The sequence below is a fragment of the Pygocentrus nattereri genome, chromosome 2 (genome assembly GCF_015220715.1).
Source record: "Pygocentrus nattereri isolate fPygNat1 chromosome 2, fPygNat1.pri, whole genome shotgun sequence".
Lineage (NCBI taxonomy): Eukaryota > Metazoa > Chordata > Actinopteri > Characiformes > Serrasalmidae > Pygocentrus > Pygocentrus nattereri.
The window spans coordinates 10,231,308-10,251,940 of record NC_051212.1 but is presented as its reverse complement, the minus strand read 5'-3'; the positions used below and the strand labels follow the sequence as shown (position 1 = coordinate 10,251,940).

Here is a 20,633-nt window from a genome sequence, read left to right as displayed (position 1 = left end):
ACACACATATATACACACACACACACACACTATTAGGCCTGTGTAGCAGGACATTTAGGACATTTTGGCTGATGATGATTTTCCAGCTTAATAACTGCATTTTACAATTTATTTGGTATCAACTATTAAAGTAGCCACAAATTTGTTCAATGACTGTTTACATGCACACCAATCACTATCAGATTTCAGGCACGTTATCAGCTTATTTAAGTGGTCATATAAACAGCACCCTAGATCGGATTAAGGCCAGGAGACCTGATTCTCAGCTCAGTAATGTCCTTACTCTGATTCCTGTTGCTGAAATTTGAATATTTTTGAAGAATCTGAATATTCATCATCTTACAGACATCTGAGAGTTAAATGCCTCTGAAAGCTCCTTCACAGAAAGTTATGATGTGCAATGGGTACAAAGGTTTATGCCAGTTTTTTGTGTATTTATCCACTCATGACAGAAAGGTATGTGTAGGATATTCTAAGGTAAAATATTATACCATTATCACCATTACATGGAAAATAGACGTGGAGGTTCACTAGATGTTGTAGACAATAAATAAACTGTCTACAATGAACCATTTCACACCAAACCAATATGAATGACTTTATATCTCAACCACTAAAATTCTGAAAAGAATGGGCGGGGGGGGCGTTCCCCTTTAACCCTTTAAACTCCATGAGACTCAAGCTGTTCTTTCTTGTAACTGTATAAGTTGTAGTGTGGTTCCCAAATAGTACTGAGTATTAGGTCTTAATGTTCCGTATGGCTTAAGAACCCTGCAGGCTGAAGGAATGTTTCACCAAAACATCTCACTGGCCACTTTATTAGCAACACCTACCATGTGCTTCATCTCACTGGCCACTTTATTAGCAACACCTACCATGTGCTTCATCTCACTGGCCACTTTATTAGCAACACCTACCATGTGCTTCATCTCACTGGCCACTTTATTAGCAACACCTACCATGTGCTTCATCTCACTGGCCACTTTATTAGAAACACCTACCATGTGCTTCATCTCACTGGCCACTTTATTAGAAACACCTACCATGTGCTTCATCTCACTGGCCACTTTATTAGCAACACCTACCATGTGCTTCATCTCACTGGCCACTTTATTAGCAACACCTACCATGTGCTTCATCTCACTGGCCACTTTATTAGCAACACCTACCATGTGCTTCATCTCACTGGCCACTTTATTAGCAACACCTACCATGTGCTTCATCTCACTGGCCACTTTATTAGAAACACCTACCATGTGCTTCATCTCACTGGCCACTTTATTAGCAACACCTACCATGTGCTTCATCTCACTGGCCACTTTATTAGAAACACCTACCATGTGCTTCATCTCACTGGCCACTTTATTAGAAACACCTACCATGTGCTTCATCTCACTGGCCACTTTATTAGAAACACCTACCATGTGCTTCATCTCACTGGCCACTTTATTAGAAACACCTACCATGTGCTTCATCTCACTGGCCACTTTATTAGAAACACCTACCATGTGCTTCATCTCACTGGCCACTTTATTAGAAACACCTACCATGTGCTTCATCTCACTGGCCACTTCATTAGAAACACCTACCATGTGCTTCATTTCACTGGCCACTTTATTAGAAACACCTACCATGTGCTTCATCTCACTGGCCACTTTATTAGAAACACCTACCTCCTGTTTCCACTCATTGGCCACTTTATTAGAAACACCTACCATGTGCTTCATCTCACTGGCCACTTTATTAGAAACACCTACCATGTGCTTCATCTCACTGGCCACTTTATTAGAAACACCTAACATGTGCTTCATTTCACTGGCCACTTTATTAGAAACACCTACCATGTGCTTCATCTCACTGGCCACTTTATGAGAAACACCTACCATGTGCTTCATCTCACTGGCCACTTTATTAGAAACACCTACCATGTGCTTCATTTCACTGGCCACTTTATTAGAAACACCTACCATGTGCTTCATCTCACTGGCCACTTTATTAGAAACACCTACCATGTGCTTCATCTCACTGGCCACTTTATGAGAAACACCTACCATGTGCTTCATCTCACTGGCCACTTTATTAGAAACACCTACCATGTGCTTCAACTCACTGGCCACTTTATTAGAAACACCTACTATGTGCTTCATCTCACTGGCCACTTTATTAGAAACACCTACCATGTGCTTCATCTCACTGGCCACTTTATTAGAAACACCTACCTCCTGTTTCCACTCATTGGCCACTTTATTAGAAACACCTACCATGTGCTTCATCTCACTGGCCACTTTATTAGAAACACCTACCATGTGCTTCATCTCACTGGCCACTTTATTAGAAACACCTAACATGTGCTTCATTTCACTGGCCACTTTATTAGAAACACCTACCATGTGCTTCATCTCACTGGCCACTTTATGAGAAACACCTACCATGTGCTTCATCTCACTGGCCACTTTATTAGAAACACCTACCATGTGCTTCATTTCACTGGCCACTTTATTAGAAACACCTACCATGTGCTTCATCTCACTGGCCACTTTATTAGAAACACCTACCATGTGCTTCATCTCACTGGCCACTTTATGAGAAACACCTACCATGTGCTTCATCTCACTGGCCACTTTATTAGAAACACCTACCATGTGCTTCAACTCACTGGCCACTTTATTAGAAACACCTACTATGTGCTTCATCTCACTGGCCACTTTATTAGAAACACCTACCATGTGCTTCATCTCACTGGCCACTTTATTAGAAACACCTACCATGTGCTTCATCTCACTGGCCACTTTATGAGAAACACCTACCATGTGCTTCATCTCACTGGCCACTTTATTAGAAACACCTACCATGTGCTTCAACTCACTGGCCACTTTATTAGAAACACCTACCATGTGCTTCCACTCACTGGCCACTTTATTAGAAACACCTACCATGTGCTTCCACTCACTGGCCACTTTATTAGAAACACCTACCTCCTTCTTCCACTCACTGGGCAGTTTGTTAGAAAGATCTGTATACTTACTGTATCACGTACTGTCAGCTGAGGGGATCGAACCGGTGAACTTCAGGTCATAAGGCTGGTTCCCTAACCTCCAGCCCACAACTGCCCCCTAGTTAACTAGGTGAACTACACTCACTGTCCATTTTATCAGCTCCACTTACCACTTTACAGTTCTACAGTTACAGATTGTAGTCCATCTATTTCTCTGCACAATCTATTAGTCTCCCTTTATCCGGTTCATGAGTGACCCCTAACAGGACCCCTAAACAGCACCTGCTGGCAGCCCTGCAGTAACAACAGCATGGTGTAGAAACAAGGTAGGTATATCTAAAAAAGTGGCCAGTGAGTGAATATGAGAGCAATAATAAGCATTAAGCAGCTTCTCTTCCTCAGTACAGTGTGTGCCTTTTGGGTGATTTATTGATTAATTTGGTATTTCATCCTTTTTCTGCACCACATTCTGGTTTCTCCTGGGTTGCCAGAGTAACCAGAGCAGCCCGCTGGCGGAGGAGAGGATGATCGGGGACGTTTTTGGCTCTGTTTTTTTTAAACTGGCGAGAAAACATCGCAGTCAGATGTGGCGCGTGAGCTACTCACAGGTTTTGCGTAGGCAGATCAGCGGCCGGGATACAGAGATAGGTCATCTCCTAAAAACAGAGAGAGAGACAGAGAGAGAGAGAGAGAGAGAGAGAGACAGAGACACAGAGAGAGAGAGAGAGAGAGAGAGGAGATGGTTCAGCTTAACCACTTTCAACCGTCTGAACACACCAATTGATCATTAAAACCCTGTACATTTGAATACATTATGCTGCCTGTCACTTAATCCCCTTAAACAGCTCATCATTCAGTTCTTATTATTCAGTAACTATTAAGGCTCACAATGATTTGACTCCGTTATAATTCATCCTTGAATGACTTGTTGGAATTTAGACAATAAATAACAACACACCAAACTTTTTTTTTAATTACTTTTACATTTAAAAATAGACTAAAATTTTTATTTTGCTCTAAAAATAAGCATCTTTTACAAAATATTAGAATAATCATTTATAATCATTTCAAATGTTCCAAAATTGCAGCTGAATCTACTCTGCCACAACGAATTACCAATACTGTTTATTACTGATAATCATTAATATAAACTATTCAGCAACTACGGTGAATTACTCAGTAGCTACTATAAATTAGTAACGACGATTCAGCAACTACAACAATTTATTCCATGATTACTGAATTATGCAGTAACTACTAAGAATTATTCAACTGCTACTTAACCTGCTGTGAAACTAATAGCTAAGCTTTGTAGTTATGAGAGTGAGGAGCCGAAGACACAAATACAGACCCTTAGAGTTTAAAGCCATGGCTCCTCTCTGATCATGTATGACTGTTGTTACTGGACGGGGTAGTTCACACAGCACACTGAAGCCCTGAACACCTAATGCTAATGAGCGCTCCACTCGCTCGCCCACTCACTGCGCTCCCCTCTCACACATTCTGCTCCCTCTACACCGCAAACCTCCCAGAATGCAAATAAAGACGGTTTTACAATGAAATTCAAGGCAGGCAGACTGCTTATGTATGAAAATGGTACAAGCGCATAAAATACAAATATGTACAGGCCACTGCGAGGGTGTCCATGTTTTCAGGTATAAAAAAGGCAATACTGATGAATACTATATGGTTTGGTTACATAACAGCTTAATCCTACCCGGGTTGTGCACGCCCCCTAGTGGTCATTCCGCAGACTCAATGGAAATCATTTTAAATCTGATCAAATAAATCATTTTTCTGCAACTCTGTCAGATTAGCTAGGCCACGGTTGGCTCTCTGTGTGTGACATGTGACTCTGGGTTGAGCTGCTAGCGAGCAATGATGAGCGAAAGTGGAGGGCTGAGAACTCCCTGCTGTGAAAAACAATTCAAGCCTCTCCACAAAGAGATCACAACTGTGAACGTACAATCGCCACGGTTAAAAACACCAAATGAACACAATAAAAAAAAAAAAAAACTTTAATAAATGTCCATTTGCCTGGTCGCCTACAAAGACGAAAACAGTGGACAGTTCTGTATGTCTTAAACATTTCCATCAATTTCCATCATAATTTACTCACCAAACTTGCAGAAACTGCATTTTACGTTTACAGTAGAAAGAAGTTCCAACTTAACCCGTTAACACCTTCAGCCAGTTCCTCACTCTCATAACTGCATCATTTATATTTAAGCCTCATAGTAGTCACTGAATATGTAACAGTACCAAATAACTATAGAGTCAGTCTAAGGTTTAAAGGGTTACTGCTCTGTTCACCTGCCCTACTGACTCTCTCCTGTATGTATAATTGCTTTATTAAATCTAAAACTAACGAGAATGCACAAGCTAGTTTAAGTTCACACTGTACACTACAAAGAGTGCTGCACTGAAACTGGCCAATGTCGGCAGTGCTAAATATTTTCTTTATATAATTATTATCCTTTAAAAACTCTGCACTTAAAACCTAAACGCGGGCTGTCTAGTGAAAACCACGGCTATCAAAGCTAACGCAGTGAAGCGATATATTTGTAGTGCCATTTATTTTTTTTAAACACCATCAAACCATCTGTAGTAGTGCAGGCTGAATCCCAGCTGCAGCTGACTGTATGATGATATGACAGAATCTGGGACTGTAGCCCACTTACTCCAGCTTTTAAAGTGGCACGTTCAGCATCTTCAGCAGATTGTGCCGGGCAGTGCTTGTGAAAGCAACACAGATCAACAAGTGACAAAGGCAATAGCAAAGTGGGGCTCCAGTTCCCCTCAAGAACCTTCACCATAACAAGAATCCACAAGATCTATGAATGAGAGCGAAAGCTGCGATCAGAGAAGAGCTGAAAGCCTTTACTACCTGCATATATCTCAGAGATACAGATGGACTACAGTCTGTAACAGTAGAACTACAAAGTAGAGTAAGTGGAGCTGACCAAATGGACAATGAGCGTAGAAACAAGAAGGTGGTCATGATGTCATGCCTGATTGGTGTATATGACATATGAAATACACACTTATTGACCGTACATATGATTGACTACACATCTGATATTTGCACTCATTGACTGCAGATATATGATGTATTCATCTGTGATATAATATTTGATATATTTGCTCATTGACGGTGGATACAATATAATATAAATACACATTGGTTGTGTGTATGATGCATAAACACTCACTGACTGTATATATGCTGTATATGGTATATACCCTCATTGACTGTATGATAATATGCGTATACACTGTATGATTGTATATGGGATATGTTTAATATATCCACTGGTGGAACATGCAGACACTGCTGCTCTCACTGGACATTACTGAAGTAAACTGGAAACTCGGCTCAGTCTATGATGGAAATCACACGACTGTCATATTCAGGTTCATATAAACTCTGTTCACACAATGAAAAATAATGCTACTGAATTACTGAATGTGATAAACATATTCTGATGAAGCTTATTTTGTCCATTCAAGTGACAATAATAAAATCCAGTGCAGGTTAAATGAACGATCTGTCTTTAGGGTCAAATTTGACCAAATAAGAAAAACACAATTTTTCATAATTAACTAGAGAAACAATTCATTACAGTATAATTTCACAGCCCTGTCACATACAGGGTTGGATTGTGTTTTTCCCTCCAATATCCAACATTTTTCACTCCTGATCAGCTTGACGTGATACTGTAGGCATGTGTTCTTTGGTTCCCCTCTGAGAGCAAATAGGCTGCTAACTGAGGAACTGTACCATACACCAGTGATATGTGCATGTCTGAGAAGATGAGGTCTCGGGAGGTTTGTTAATTCACAAACGGCCTGACTCAAATGCAGAAAAGCAATTCAAATCAGAATCTGAAGACTCAATGTCTCTGTACTAGGGTCCGACCAATAACCGTGACCCGTGGTGGTCTCCCTATCGGTCAATGAGCACCTTTTTTTTGGTACTGGGAATCAAACTCGTGGTCTACTGATGAGATGGCAAAACCTTAGATGGGTGTGCCACTGTCAGCTCAGTATGAGGCACTCTCTGTTTAAAGGAGAACTCCATATATATTTTTTAAAATTCTGCATAGTTAAATCGTGAAGATGTAAACAAAGTCATTCAGCGTGGTTTGGTGTGAAATGTCCATATTCTCGAGACACATACTGAGCCGGAATAGTTCACAGTTGTGGTGATAGGAACCAGATGTCTGAGATGTTTAGCCTCTTATTCTCCAGGGTGTACTTTGGTTTGTCCATCTGAACTTACGTGACCAAATCGTAAAGCAGATTATGCAGTAACTGCATGAAATAAATGCTTTTATTTTCATAAAAACTCCTCCAAACTAACAGAACGTGTGTTTTATGATCTCCACACATCACTACATGCTTACAATTTACTGCTGAAAGCCAAAAATCTCAGATGCTCTTTGTGTTATTTCATAAAAGTGATGTTTCCAGAGCAGATCACTGAAGAGACGCCGTCTGTTTATAGTTTAGGGCCCAGATTTGGGGAAAAACGGGTCGACTTTCAGTAGAAAAACAAACTGAGTTCAGCTTCTTTTATTATAAGGGTTTAAAATGACATCACCGTCTATTAGACTGGAGAGAAGAGCTACAGCCTCACACGACGCCCAGCTTCTGAAATATGAACGTTATGAAGAACATGACGAAGTGCGTTTTGAAACCACCGGTGGTCTCAAGGAGTTGAAGAGGTTAATGCCTCTGAAAGCTCAATCACAGAAGGCTATAACATAAGATGGTTATGAATGGTTATGAAAAATGTTTTTGCTAATCCTAAAGTACATGAAAGGTCACAGAGCAAAACAGTGACCAAAAAAATCCAGACTGACCACTATATTATTACCAACATCAACATATAAAAACGTCTTTGTATTCTGGGAAGTACAAATAAAATAACTACATTTACATAGACATCTTGACCCCTGGTTCCTATCACCACTGCAGTAAAGAAACCAGTCAGTTAGTCTCTCTACAATGAACCATTTCACATGTCAACCATTCAATTATGCAAATTTCTGAAAAATAAGTGGAATTCCCCTTTAACTCTATGACAGCATTACAGCATCTGAGTGGATCAGACACAGCAGTGCTGGAGGTTTTAAACACCTCGGTGTCGCTGCTGGACTGAGAATAGCCCACCAACCAAAAATATCCAGCCAACAGCGTCCTGTGACCACTGATGAAGGACTAGAGGATACCCAACACAAACTGTGCAGCAGCAGATGAGCTGTCGTCTCTGACTTTACATCTACAAGGTGGACCGACAAGGTAGGAGTGTCTAATAGAGTGGACAGTGAGTGGACACAGTGTTTAAAAACTCCAGCAGCACTGCTGTGTCTGATCCACTCATACCAGCACAACACACACTAACACACCACCACCACCACGTCAGTGTTACTGCAGTGCTGAGAATGATCCACCATCCAAACAGTACCTGCTCTGTGAGGGTCCATGGGGGTCCTGACCACTGAAGAACAGGGTAACAGAGTATCAGAGAAACAGATGGACTACAGTCTGTAACTGTAGAACTACAGAGGGCAGCTATACAGTAAGTGGAGCTGATCAAATGGACAATTACTGTAGATACATGTAAGGAGCACCTAATAAAGTGACCAGTGAGTGTATATTATGGTATTTTATGTTATGTACTTCACTGATCTTGCCCAAGTCTGGAAGCAGCAACCAAGTATACACAGTCCGTCTTGACATTTGAACCCCTGACCTACCATCTAACCCAACACCTTCAAGGACATTAAATGCTTTGCTTTTTTCACTGCAGCAATGGACGTCAAAGCACTAAGTCAGTGGCTCCCAAACGGGTCCTCAGGGCCCCCAGAATAATTCATCAGTTCTGAATAATTCACAATTACTGAATAATTCATATCAGTTACAGAAAAATTCACAGTAGACAATGAATCATTTATATCAGACACTGAATAATTCACATTAGACACTGATTAATTCCTATTAGTTACAGAATAATTTATATCAGACACTGAATAATTCACATTAGACACTGATTAATTCCTATTAGTTACAGAATAATTTATATCAGACACTGAATAATTCACATTAGACACTGATTAATTCCTATTAGTTACAGAATAATTCATATCAGACACTGAATAATTCACATTAGACACTGATTAATTCCTATTAGTTACAGAATAATTCATATCAGACACTGAATAATTCACATTAGACACTGATTAATTCCTATTAGTTACAGAATAATTTATATCAGACACTGAATAATTCACATTAGACACTGATTAATTCCTATTAGTTACAGAATAATTTATATCAGACACTGAATAATTCATAGTAGATACTGAATAATTCATAGCAGTTATTGAATAATTCATGACATTTACTGAATAATTCACAGTGGAAACTGAATGATGTATAGTAGTTATTGAAAAATAAGTCATATAATAATAATAATAATAATAACAACAACAACTGAATGTATGCCACTCAACACAAAGCGGGAAAACAAGTCTCATTCAGCCCAGTATAAGAAGTCTAGCGCCCCTTACTGGCACAAAACAGTGAGAGATCCTAAAGGCCAAGGCTGCATTCGTTTTAACCTGGCCACAGTCCAGCACTGACCATTCTCTCACTTTCTTTTACAGTGATCATCAAAATGTATTTGACTTGTTTCAGTATAATCGCCTACTTCTGACCATCTTAGGTGAAATTACTCAATTAAGTAGCTCATTTTAAAGCCTAGTCATTTATAACGAAACCACTGCGGATCAGAACCGTATCAGCCGATATTCAAAGTGGCACTGGAAAGGCAAAAGCGGTGTCACCTCTAGTTTTAACTTTACAAAAGAAAGAAGTTGTTGGAGTTACTATTTTAATTTTGGGCCTTTGTACCATTGTGACGGCAAGTGACGACCACAATAAAGCCATGAAAATGAGTGCAAATTATATAATTCCCACATTAACCAAACATGAAAAAATTAGACAATTCTAATTCTGATTTTTTACTTTAGTGATTTTCAGTTGTGCTGCATGTTTACATAAAAACAGACGGTTATTACTTTTATGTGAAACTAAAAATTTTGATGGCTGGTTTTCAGTTAAAATTTGTGTAAAAGCATTGAAATTATTTAACAGTTTGTTAAAATTATTTTCAATTCATTTTTTGCCAGCATTGTTACAGTAAGCATAAAACGTGATTCAAAAACCAGGAGGTTCTTGTGTGGATCCCAAAAGATGACTCTGTTTTTACTTTACTGATATATTTGGCTAAAATACTATCGCAAATGACTGTGTCAATGGTGTTACCCACTAAACATTAAGTGAAAACATGAAATAAAATAACATGCAAGCATTATTTTTATGTTCTATACACAATGTGACTAACACTTTTGGGGGCAGTCGTGGGCTGGAGGTTCGGGATCTGGCCCTTTGATTGGAAGGTCGCCGGTTCGATCCCCAGAGCCGACAGTTCATGACTGAGGTGTCCTTGAGCAAGACACCTATCCCCCAACTGCTCCTTGGGCGCTGTGTATAGGGCTGCCCACCGCTCCGGGCAGGTGTGCTCACTGCCCCCTAGTGTGTGTGGTGTTTCACTTCATGGATGGGTTAAATGCGGAGGTGGAATTTCCCCGTTTGTAGGATTAAAAAAGTATCACTTAACTTAGTAGCAGTGAAGTGTATTTTAGAAAAGCTCAGATCTTTAGTTACTGTGTCAGTGGTGTTCCTTTACTGATGTTGTTCAATACGACACACTACGTTTTCCACTCGAGTTAAAGCAAACGTCTTACCTCGTCTGACACATCAATGGTGGAACGACCCTTTTGTTCACCTTCAAACTTCAAGTTAATAGAATGTAAGGCTTAATTGGGTCCTTCTCCACTTGGCGTTGGAATTCAGGTGGATACGTTTTTTCATCCCAAAACTAAATGATCTTAACGCGTCCATTAACGTCTCCTGTTATCACATATGCAAAAGGGGGAGCTTCATTTCAAACATGTTTTACAGTGACTGGTGTATGAATGTGGTGTAACACCAGTGACGGTGACTCCAGTGACCTTCTGGTTAGAATTGAGGATTTTGTAAACTGGCTGACTCATTGGCTGATCAGGTGACCTTGTGCAACTATTTAAAATGAGTAATAAAAATGATATTCGGCATTATTTTGGGGGGCAGCATGGTGGCTTGGTGGGTAGCGCCGTCGCCTCACAGCGAGGTGGGCCTGGGTTCGATTCCCAGCCAGGCAACCAGGGTCCTCTCTGTGTGGAGTTTGCATGTTCTCCCCGTGTCTGCGTGGGTTTCCTCCGGGTTCTCCGGTTTCCTCCCACAGTCCAAAGACATGCAGTCAGGCCAATTGGACATGCTAAATAGCCCCTGGGTGTGACTGTCTGTCTGTCTGCCCTGCGATGGACTGGCGACCTGTCCAGGGTGTATCCTGCCTTCCGCCCGAAAACTGCTGGGATAGGCTCCAGCACCCCCCCCCACGACCCTGACGGAGAAGCAGCTTAGAGGATGGATGGATGGATGGATGGATGGATGGATGGATGGATGGATGGATGGATGGATGGATGGGCATTATTTTGACAGAATTTCAACTACCAAGCCATTAAACCACAGACCACTGGTGACCCATAGAGGTTATGTGCTGCCTGATAAACTAATTATTAATTAATTAATGAAATATAGAGAGGTGTGACTCGCCTACTCGTGCCTTGCTCGCTCTGATGAGCCTGGACCCAAAGAAAATACTGTGCTAAAATGTAATGAGTCCTGATAACAGCAGTGACCAAAACCTCTGAGAAAAACGACTTGTTTTAAATAAAACATTTTAAAATGTAGTATAACACTAAAGACACAAAAGGTAAACAAGAATCTAGTTTTACGCAAATTCCTGAGTTAAATCTCTTAATATTGCTTTCTATTAAAAACGGCTTGTGCAATGTTGAAAATGAGTTTTGTGATGAGCGGTTTTACAGATGCAGCGCGACTATGAAGAGGATAGAGAAAGAAAAGTCAGAGAAATCATAAGAGAAATGTGTTGTTTAGTCTTAGGCCAACGGTGTAAATGTGCATACCAAATTGTGGAGCATTATTTTAAGCCATGCATCCTCATGGTTTCCCACTCCAAACGGAGAACGACCTGATTATTCTCCTAACCTCCCATGTGAGGGTCACAATTTTAAGGCAGCCAAGTTAAACCAATTATTTTTTTCAGTATTTGACACTTATATGTATAAACATGGGCCACAGTGTAAGTAATTCAGCGCCAGAAACCACGTAAGCAAGTCTATTTGAGATTACTGGACAACTAGACGCAGTTTGAGGAAAGTGAGAGATGTTTCTAATTGGTGGGGTATAAGCTTTCATTGCTCGTTGGCAAGACTGGCCTAGCAGCTCCAGCAGATATGTCTTGGCCCGTCGAGTACATCTGGAGTGGAGGGACTGTCTAAATTTGACTGACCGCTGAGCTAATCAGCAAATCTTTCTTGCGCTGAATGTGGAGCCGGTAAAGTTCCACTCAGTTCCATCTTGTTCATCTCACAGCTAATAAACTACCTGTTTCTGTGCGTCAGTGACTGCACTGGCGTCCGAACAAAGCTCCACTGCGTTATCTGAGATGCCTATCTGTGTGCCTCGCTCATCATGAGAGAGGGTAGCTGAGAAACCATCCACATACCACACATGGCAAAAGAACCAGTCGGGCAAGTAGGACAGCAGGGCAGGAGGCGGTCAGGAAAACATGCTTCCTGCTAGAGGTGTAAAGCTGCATCACGATGCCTCAGCCTGAAGGTGGTGACTCAGCTGCATTGATTTTGGAACGGTAGAACTGATTATCACAATATCTGGTCATTATCAGCTCATGTCCGGCAAATACATACAAATGTGGGCTATTTTTAAACATCAGAATCTCAAAAAAGGCTCAGTGCATTGTTTTTATTGGTGTTTATATTGGGGTCCGTGCTCCTCTACTGAGTCAATAGCTCCTCTAGTCCCACTGGTGTATTCAGCGTAACAGACAATCGACATACATTCAGTGTAATATTCATCAGTATACAGTCAAACGCAAAGGCTTGAATAAATTACATTCATCATTAGCAGTGCTGGACAGTAACTGAGTAACTGAGTAAATGTAATTAATTACTGTACTTTAGTATTTTTGGTGTATCTGTACTGAAGTTTCTCCGTTCTGGGCGACTTTTTCCTTTCACTCCACTACATTTCAGAGTCTAATATCCGACTTTTTCCTCCTACATTTTGAGAAATCTGTCATTCCTTTTGGTTTCTGTGTGTATAAAAACGTAACATGTCAAAACGAAAGAAGCGCAAAGCCAGAGCACCAATCAGGGCCCAGCGGTCACTTTGTTTAGAGCTGGTTTTGACCTGTTGGTCATACCGACCCAGTGCAGCACGCGGTTCAACGTCAGCGCAGCAGCGTAAAACTTTGGGAGAGTCTGTTCAACATAAATGATGAACTAACCTAACTTTGTGTAAATAGAGCTCAATATAGAAATATGTCCACATATGCAGTCGAGACTGACGCGGCTTTTTTCTGAATTTCTACAAACACCATTTCATTTTATAGTAAATGAGTTTGGGCTGGTTTATGTTTATGAACAGACGCCTACAGATCAACATAGTAAAGGAGCTCATCTGTGATCCTGAGTTTAAAGCCAGTTTTTATTCAACTTAAACTTGGAACTAAGTTGTAAATAAATCTGAAACTGAAACTTTGCTTGTGTGTAAAAAGTGATTTCAGAGCCACTCGGTTCTCCCTGATGGAAACTGTTTACCTTCAGTGTTTTGTGCTTCTGATCATTTTAATAGACGTCAGCGTCACTAATTAATGACGTTCTATTAAAAGACTGGTTTACCAAGAGAGACGCTGGAGGACTTTCACCTGAAATGAGTTCATGAAGCCAGTCTGGTTATAAAAATGATAACAGGACCAGATCAGAGCCAGAATTACTCTTTTAGTACTTTTACTTTATACTTAAGTACATTTGAAGGTAAATACTTTAGTACTTTTACTCAAGTGGAGGTCTAAAGGGAGGAACTTCTACTTTTACTGGAGTAATATTTTACCCTGGGTAAGATACGACTGGTCATTAGTTATCTATTGATTTTCTAATTAAAAATAAGTTAGCACACCTTCTACAAGAAAAAACTTGGCATTTTTCTGCAAACTTTACTGCACGACTTGTATTTATTTGTCGAGTTTAAAATATTGGAAAAACAAAAGGTGATAGAATTTTTACACAGGCCTCATTTTAAGCTTTATATTTCCCCAGTATGTTAAAATCACCAAATAAACACACACACACACACACACACACACACATTTTCTATGCCGCCTATCCTTCTGGGTCATGGGCGGGTGCTGCTGGAGCCTATCCCAGCTGTCACTGGGCTGAAGGCAGGATACACCCTGGACAAGTCGGCAGTCCATCACAGCGCAAGCAAATAAACAACAAATATGCACTACAATGTGCAGAAGTAACTTATTTCCACTTAGAAAATCAATTCCCTTCCAGCCGCCTCTTTTTTATGTATTTTGCAATGAGAGCATATGATGAACCTTGGAACTGTGGAACTTCAGCTTCTCTACCAAGGTTAAATTTAATTCAATACACTGGAAGCTCGTGAGGTGGCATCATTCTCGTTTAGAAGAATGATGGGATTCTACCTTGAATGGGAAAGAGTGTGGTCCAATCTCTGTATCACCTCAGAAAATCTAGCACATGTCCCCATTTACTTCAAGTGTATTCACAGAACGTGCTGTTCACCATATAAACGGTATTTAATGAATCGTGAGTCAGAGCCAAGCTGCAAGAATAACTCTAAAGGCACTTTTCTTCACATGTTTTGGGATCACCTGGTCGTTTTAGGCATATTTAATCTGTAAATTAAGTCATTTTTCAAAAATAACCCTGGACTTAGAACCTTGTTCGCTCCAGTTAAATGACGATTCATGCTGGACTGTTTCTTTTTTACAATATAGCCTGCCTAGAACGGAGTACTGCAAGGATCAACAGAGCAAATCTACTGGTTTGGTGTAATCCAGACTACAAATAATCCAACTATCCTGCAAAAACAGCCTGTTAAAAAAAAATCACTATTTCTGTGATGTCACAAAAACCAACACATTTCCATGTATTTGCCTATATAAAGTAGTGTAGCCTCACCCACTCACACTGAAGATAAAGTAGAGTTTCAGCCAGGACTGCTTTTTCAACGAAGCACAAAACAGCCAATCAGAACAGAGCTCATTTACATACATCACTAAGCACTTTATTAGGTACACCTTGTATCCACACTCATTGTCCATTTTATCAGCTGAGCTTATAGGTGCATGTGGCGTGCGCCCGCCCCCCGGGCCCCGACGATGAGCGCTCAGCTGCGACGCACCCTGGCGAGGATGCTAGGGAGAGAGCCGTAAGTGCGGAGGGGGTGGAGCGCAGAGACCGAGCTCCCCAAACGGACACGAGTCACGAGAGTGACAGCGGGAGGAGGAGGACGACGACGCTGGTGCCGGCTACAGGAGCCGCCTGGGTCGAACGTAGCGTAAACTTCGTTAGCCCCCTTTCATCCTGTCCTCAAAGGTCAGGACCCCCACAGGACCATCACAAAGCAGGTACTATTTGGGTGGTGGATCATTCTCAGCACCACAGTAACACTGACATGGTGGTGGTGTGTTAGTGTGTGTTGTGCTGGTACGAGTGGATCAGACACAGCAGTGCTGCTGGAGGTTTTAAACACTGTGTCCACTCACTGTCCACTCTATTAGACTCTCCTACCTTGTCGGTCCACCTTGTAGATGTAAAGTCAGAGACGACAGCTCATCTGCTGCACAGTTTGTGTTGGTCGTCCTCTAGTCCTTCATTAGTGGTCACAGGACGCTGCTGGCTGGACATTTTTGGTTGGTCGACACTGAGATGTTTAAAAACTCCAGCATTTGGAAACTTCAGACGTCATTAAGTCACTGTGTAAATGTGATTTTTCATCACTTTTATTGAGCTCAAACCACATTCTGACGAGTGTGAATGGACAGCAGAGAGTGTCTTAGTGTTACCTGTAAAATTGGGGCAGCTGTGTCGTGGATGGACAGGATGTGAGTGATGTTGTTCCTCGCCAGCTGCTCCCTGTCTCTGGCATCTAAACGGGAAATAGAGAACAAAAGAGAAGGACAGCTGCTGTCATTGGTCTTTAAGTGCATTTTCTAAACAGTTCCACTTTATACGCCTGTGTTTGTTTTCCTTACCTTTGAAATTGCCCAGGTAGAGATCAGGCAGGACCTATAAGACAAAATAACCAAACACACGACTGTTTAACTCTGAGCATTAGCGCCTGTGGGAACAATTTATCCTCTCGATTAAAACATCGGTCTGCATTGTCTGAAACCTACCAGATGCCTTGTTTATTGTAAGTTGTGTATTTAGTAAAGGTGCATCGATTTTCTGGCCAATGTTTATTAGGCAGTCTTACTTTTTTGACCTGAAGATCACACTAGAGTGGCACGGGCTTGCTCACAGCAAGAAGGGCCTGGGTTCGATTCCCCGGCCGGGCAACCAGGGTCCTCTCTGTGTGAAGTTTGCATGTCTCCGGGTGTTTGTGTGGGCCCCCCCCAGTCCAAGGACATGCAGCCAGGACAACTGGACATGCTAAACTGCCCCCAGGTGTGAATGTGTGTGTCTATCTGTCTGCCCTGCGATGGACTGGCGACCTGTCCAGGATGTTTCCCGCCTCCTGCCCAATGATTACTAGGAAAGGCTCCAGCACCCCCCCCCTCAAATCCAGGAGGATAAGCAGCTTAGATATTGTGCGTGTGTGTGTGTCTGACCACACTGTGTGGTCCAATTAAATACATAAAACCAGTGTTTATCACAGTGAATCATACATATTTACTGCAGTGCAGGTGCGGCAGCGCTCACATACAGCACAAGTGCACTTACATGTTCACATTGTTTACATAAAAAAATTACAACACAGATGGATCATTATCAGAAGAATGACTGTAGTCTATAATACAGGAGATTATTATCTTAGATCCCGGGCGTCAAACTCAACCACTAATCCGTGGGGCAGAAAAAAGGTTTTATTTCTATTTTAATTAGTGTTGTACTAGAACCCAAAGTGGCCACTGCTTATTCAAAAAAACTCAGCAGTAAAATAGAAGCACTTTCAAGTAGACCTCGATATATTACATGAATATTTGAAATATATTTGAAATATTCTAAATGTAAACATCCCCAGGAGCCCAGTCCTTCAAACCTGCAGCTGAAATGCAGCCTTGTGTGTTTGGTGATATGACTGGTGTGGAACTGTGTAGAACTGTGTAGAATTGAGGTGTAACTGCTGTCTCATAGACTGCTGTTGGGGTAGGAAAGTCACAGCGCGTATTACATGGCAGTGCATGCTGGGGACTGTAGTGCAGCCCAGGACCGTGTCGTGGAGCTGATCCGGCCCATGAGCCTTGTGTTTGACACATACACTCACCGGCCACTTTATTAGGGACACCTGTTCAGTTACTTGTTAACCCAAATGGCTAATCAGCCAATCACACGGCCGCAACTCAGTGCATTGAGGCATGTAGAGGTGGTCAAGACAACCTGCTGAAGTGCAGACCGAGCATCAGAACGGGGAAGAAAGGGGATTTAAGGGGCTTTGAACGTGGCGTGGTTGTTGGTGCCAGACGGGCTGGTCTGAGTATTTCAGAAACTGCTGATCTGCTGGGATTTTCACGCTCAACCATCTCCAGGGTTCACAGAGAACGGTCCAAAAAGAGGAAATATCCAGTGAGCGGTCAGTTGTGTGGACGAAAATACCTTGTTGATATGAGAGGTCAGAGGAGAATGGGCAGACTGGTTCCAGATGATAGAAAGGCAGCAGGAACTCAAACAACCAACCAGAATCTCTGAGGAACGTTTCCAACACCTTGTTGAAAGTGTGCCATGAAGAATTAAGGCAGCTCTGAAGGCAAAAGGGGGTCCAACCTTTTACTAGCAAGGTGTACCTAATAAAGTGGCCAGTGAGTGTAGGTCCTTGATGATTTTAAAGCTTTGCACAGCAACCTGCTTGTGTTTTAGGAACACAGCCCTAAAGCAGCCAACAGTTGTCGAGGGAAGCGATGTGGCTCGGTTTAAAGCTCCTGAAGATGAAAATATTCAAATGCATGTGATGATGCAGTATATGAATACAGCATAAAAATACACACTCCATGCTGGAGTACAATATACACTTCATCAAATATGAGCTAGAAATATCTGAACGTCTGAGTAGTGAGGTGAGGTACAGTGGAGCAGTGGAGCAGTTCTGCTGTGTGAGGAAGAGGAGGAACGGGCTGGAGCAAGTCTGTGTAACGGGGCGTATTTTTAGATCTGTGAACTGGAGTGACTCTCATCACCCGACACTAACAGATAAGAAAGGAATGAAATGACAGAAAGCTCTGTCCCTCACTCTGTCCCTCACTCTCTCCCTCACTCTCTCCCTCACTCTCTCCCTCACTCTCTCCCTCACTCTCTCCCTCACTCTCTCCCTCACTCTGTCCCTCACTCTGTCCCTCACTCTCTCCCTCACTCTCTCCCTCACTCTCTCCCTCACTCTGTCCCTCACTCTGTCCCTCAGGTATTAAAGATCACTGAAAGTCAAGATATGTAGAATATCTCTCTCTCTCTCTTTCTCTCTCTCTCTCTTTCTCTCTCTCTCTCTCTCTCTCTCTCTCTCCCTCCATCTCATTCATTGCAGTCTCTATATAAAGTCTCTCTCCCTTTCTTTGCTCTCTCTTCTCTACATCGTCCCTTTAACACACACTTTAACTTTTCAAGATTCAAGAGTTTTGTTGTCCTGTGCACAGCAGAACAGGCAGTTACACTGTACACTGAAATCCTTACTTTGCTGTTCCTCCGTTCACAAATATAATCATAAGAGAATAAAAACAAATTAAAAAAGAATAACTCTAAAAACAGCAGTAAAAAGTAAACATGTACAGTGTGTGCAAAGTTCAAATAAAATTAAAGTTACTCGTGTGTGTGTGCAAATATGTAGAGCAGCTGTTCATAAAGTGCATCAAGTAACAGATGTAAACAGATGTAAAGAGATGTAAAGAGATGTAAACAGATGTAAACAGATGTAAACAGATGTAAGGAGTATTGTTCTAACAGCAGCAGTACGGTGTAAGTAAGCTGCAGTTGTTGAGTGCGAGGTTAAATCAGTTCAGATTGAGTTCAGATTACTAATCTATATCTACTCTACATCTCTCGCTCTTTCTTTCCCTGTATTCATTCTCTCACTCTCTCCCCCTGCAGTCTCTCTCCTTTCTCACACTCTCTCCTCACTCTCTCCAACCTCCCATTCTCTCCAATCTCTCACTATCTCTCCTCACTCTCTCCAGTCTCCCACTCTCTCCTTCCTCACTCTTCAATCTCCCACTCTCTCCAATCTCCCACTCTCTCCAATCTCCCTCTCTCTCCCTCCCCTCATTCTGTCCTTTCACTCTCTCCTCACTCTCCAATCTCTCTCTCTCTCCTCATTATTTCCTTTCACTCTCTGCACTCTCTCTCCTCATTCTCTCCTATCTCTCTCTCTACATACACACAGTCCACAGGTCTAAAAGCTCTGTAAAGGAGGTCTAGTTGATGTTCAGCTTATTTGTCTGGTTAAACAGGTTGTGATTTAAGTCGCCCGTGTGCGCAGTGTAACGCGTCACAGCACATCTGACTCCCTTCACTCGCCTTAACTGCCTAGAGCAGAGAGAGAGAGAGAGAGAGAGAGAGAGAGAGAGAGAGAGAGAGAGAGAGAAAGAGGCAGAGAGAGAGAGAGAGAGAGAGACAGAGATAGAGAGAGAGAGAGAGAGAGAGAGATAGAGAGAGACAGAGATAGAGAGAGAGATAGAGAGAGACAGAGAGAGAGACAGAGATAGAGACAGAGATAGAGAGAGAGAGAGAGAGAGAGAGAGAGACAGAGAGAGAGAGACAGAGATAGAGACAGAGATAGAGAGAGAGAGACGGAGAGAGAGAGACAGAGATAGAGAGAGAGAGAGAGACAGACAGAGATAGAGAGAGAGAGAGAGACAGACAGAGATAGAGAGAGAGAGAGAGACAGACAGAGATAGAGAGAGAGAGAGAGAGATAGAGAGAGAGAGAGACCCGTCTGCCTACACGGGGGCATCACTGTGGGTGTTTCACAAAACAACCCTCAATAAACTCAAATTAGAGCAACGGCAGCGAGGAGTTACTGACAGCGAGGAGTTACTGACAGCGAGGGAGTTACTGACAGCGAGGAGTTACTAAGCTGACATTAGTGAGTGTCAGAATTCACGGACAAAGCGCAGCGTATCTAAAGGGGAGAGCTGACCACAGCCACTGTCCCCACGGCTGACCCTCCTAACTTTCGCCCTCTCCTCTCTCCCCTCGCCGCAGCGCTGCTCTGGGCTCTCGAGCTGGAAGTTGTCAGAGCGCTTGAATCCGCTCGGTTTACCTTGTTGATTCCGTTGCCCATGACCGCACCGTCCACTCCGACCGGCCAGCCTCGCCGCACGACTCCCGCTGGGCTGCAACTAGTGGGCAGTTTGATTACTCCGCGTCTGATTAAACTAGCTCTGCCTGCGCCGTGACCAGAA

General features: G+C 42.2%; 1 protein-coding gene across 1 annotated transcript in view; it reads right to left on the bottom strand.

The window, feature by feature from the left end:
• dusp22b (dual specificity phosphatase 22b) overlaps positions 1–20,633 on the bottom strand; it is a 40,807-nt gene extending 20,174 nt beyond the window's left edge. Inside the window, exons 1-4 of the mRNA XM_017717633.2 lie at positions 20,492–20,633; positions 16,278–16,311; positions 16,089–16,171; positions 3,602–3,651 (exon numbers count right to left, since the gene is read on the bottom strand). Coding sequence (XP_017573122.1) covers positions 3,602–3,651; positions 16,089–16,171; positions 16,278–16,311; positions 20,492–20,512 — 188 coding nt within the window. The 5' untranslated portion in view covers positions 20,513–20,633. The remainder of the gene's footprint in view (positions 1–3,601; positions 3,652–16,088; positions 16,172–16,277; positions 16,312–20,491) is intronic.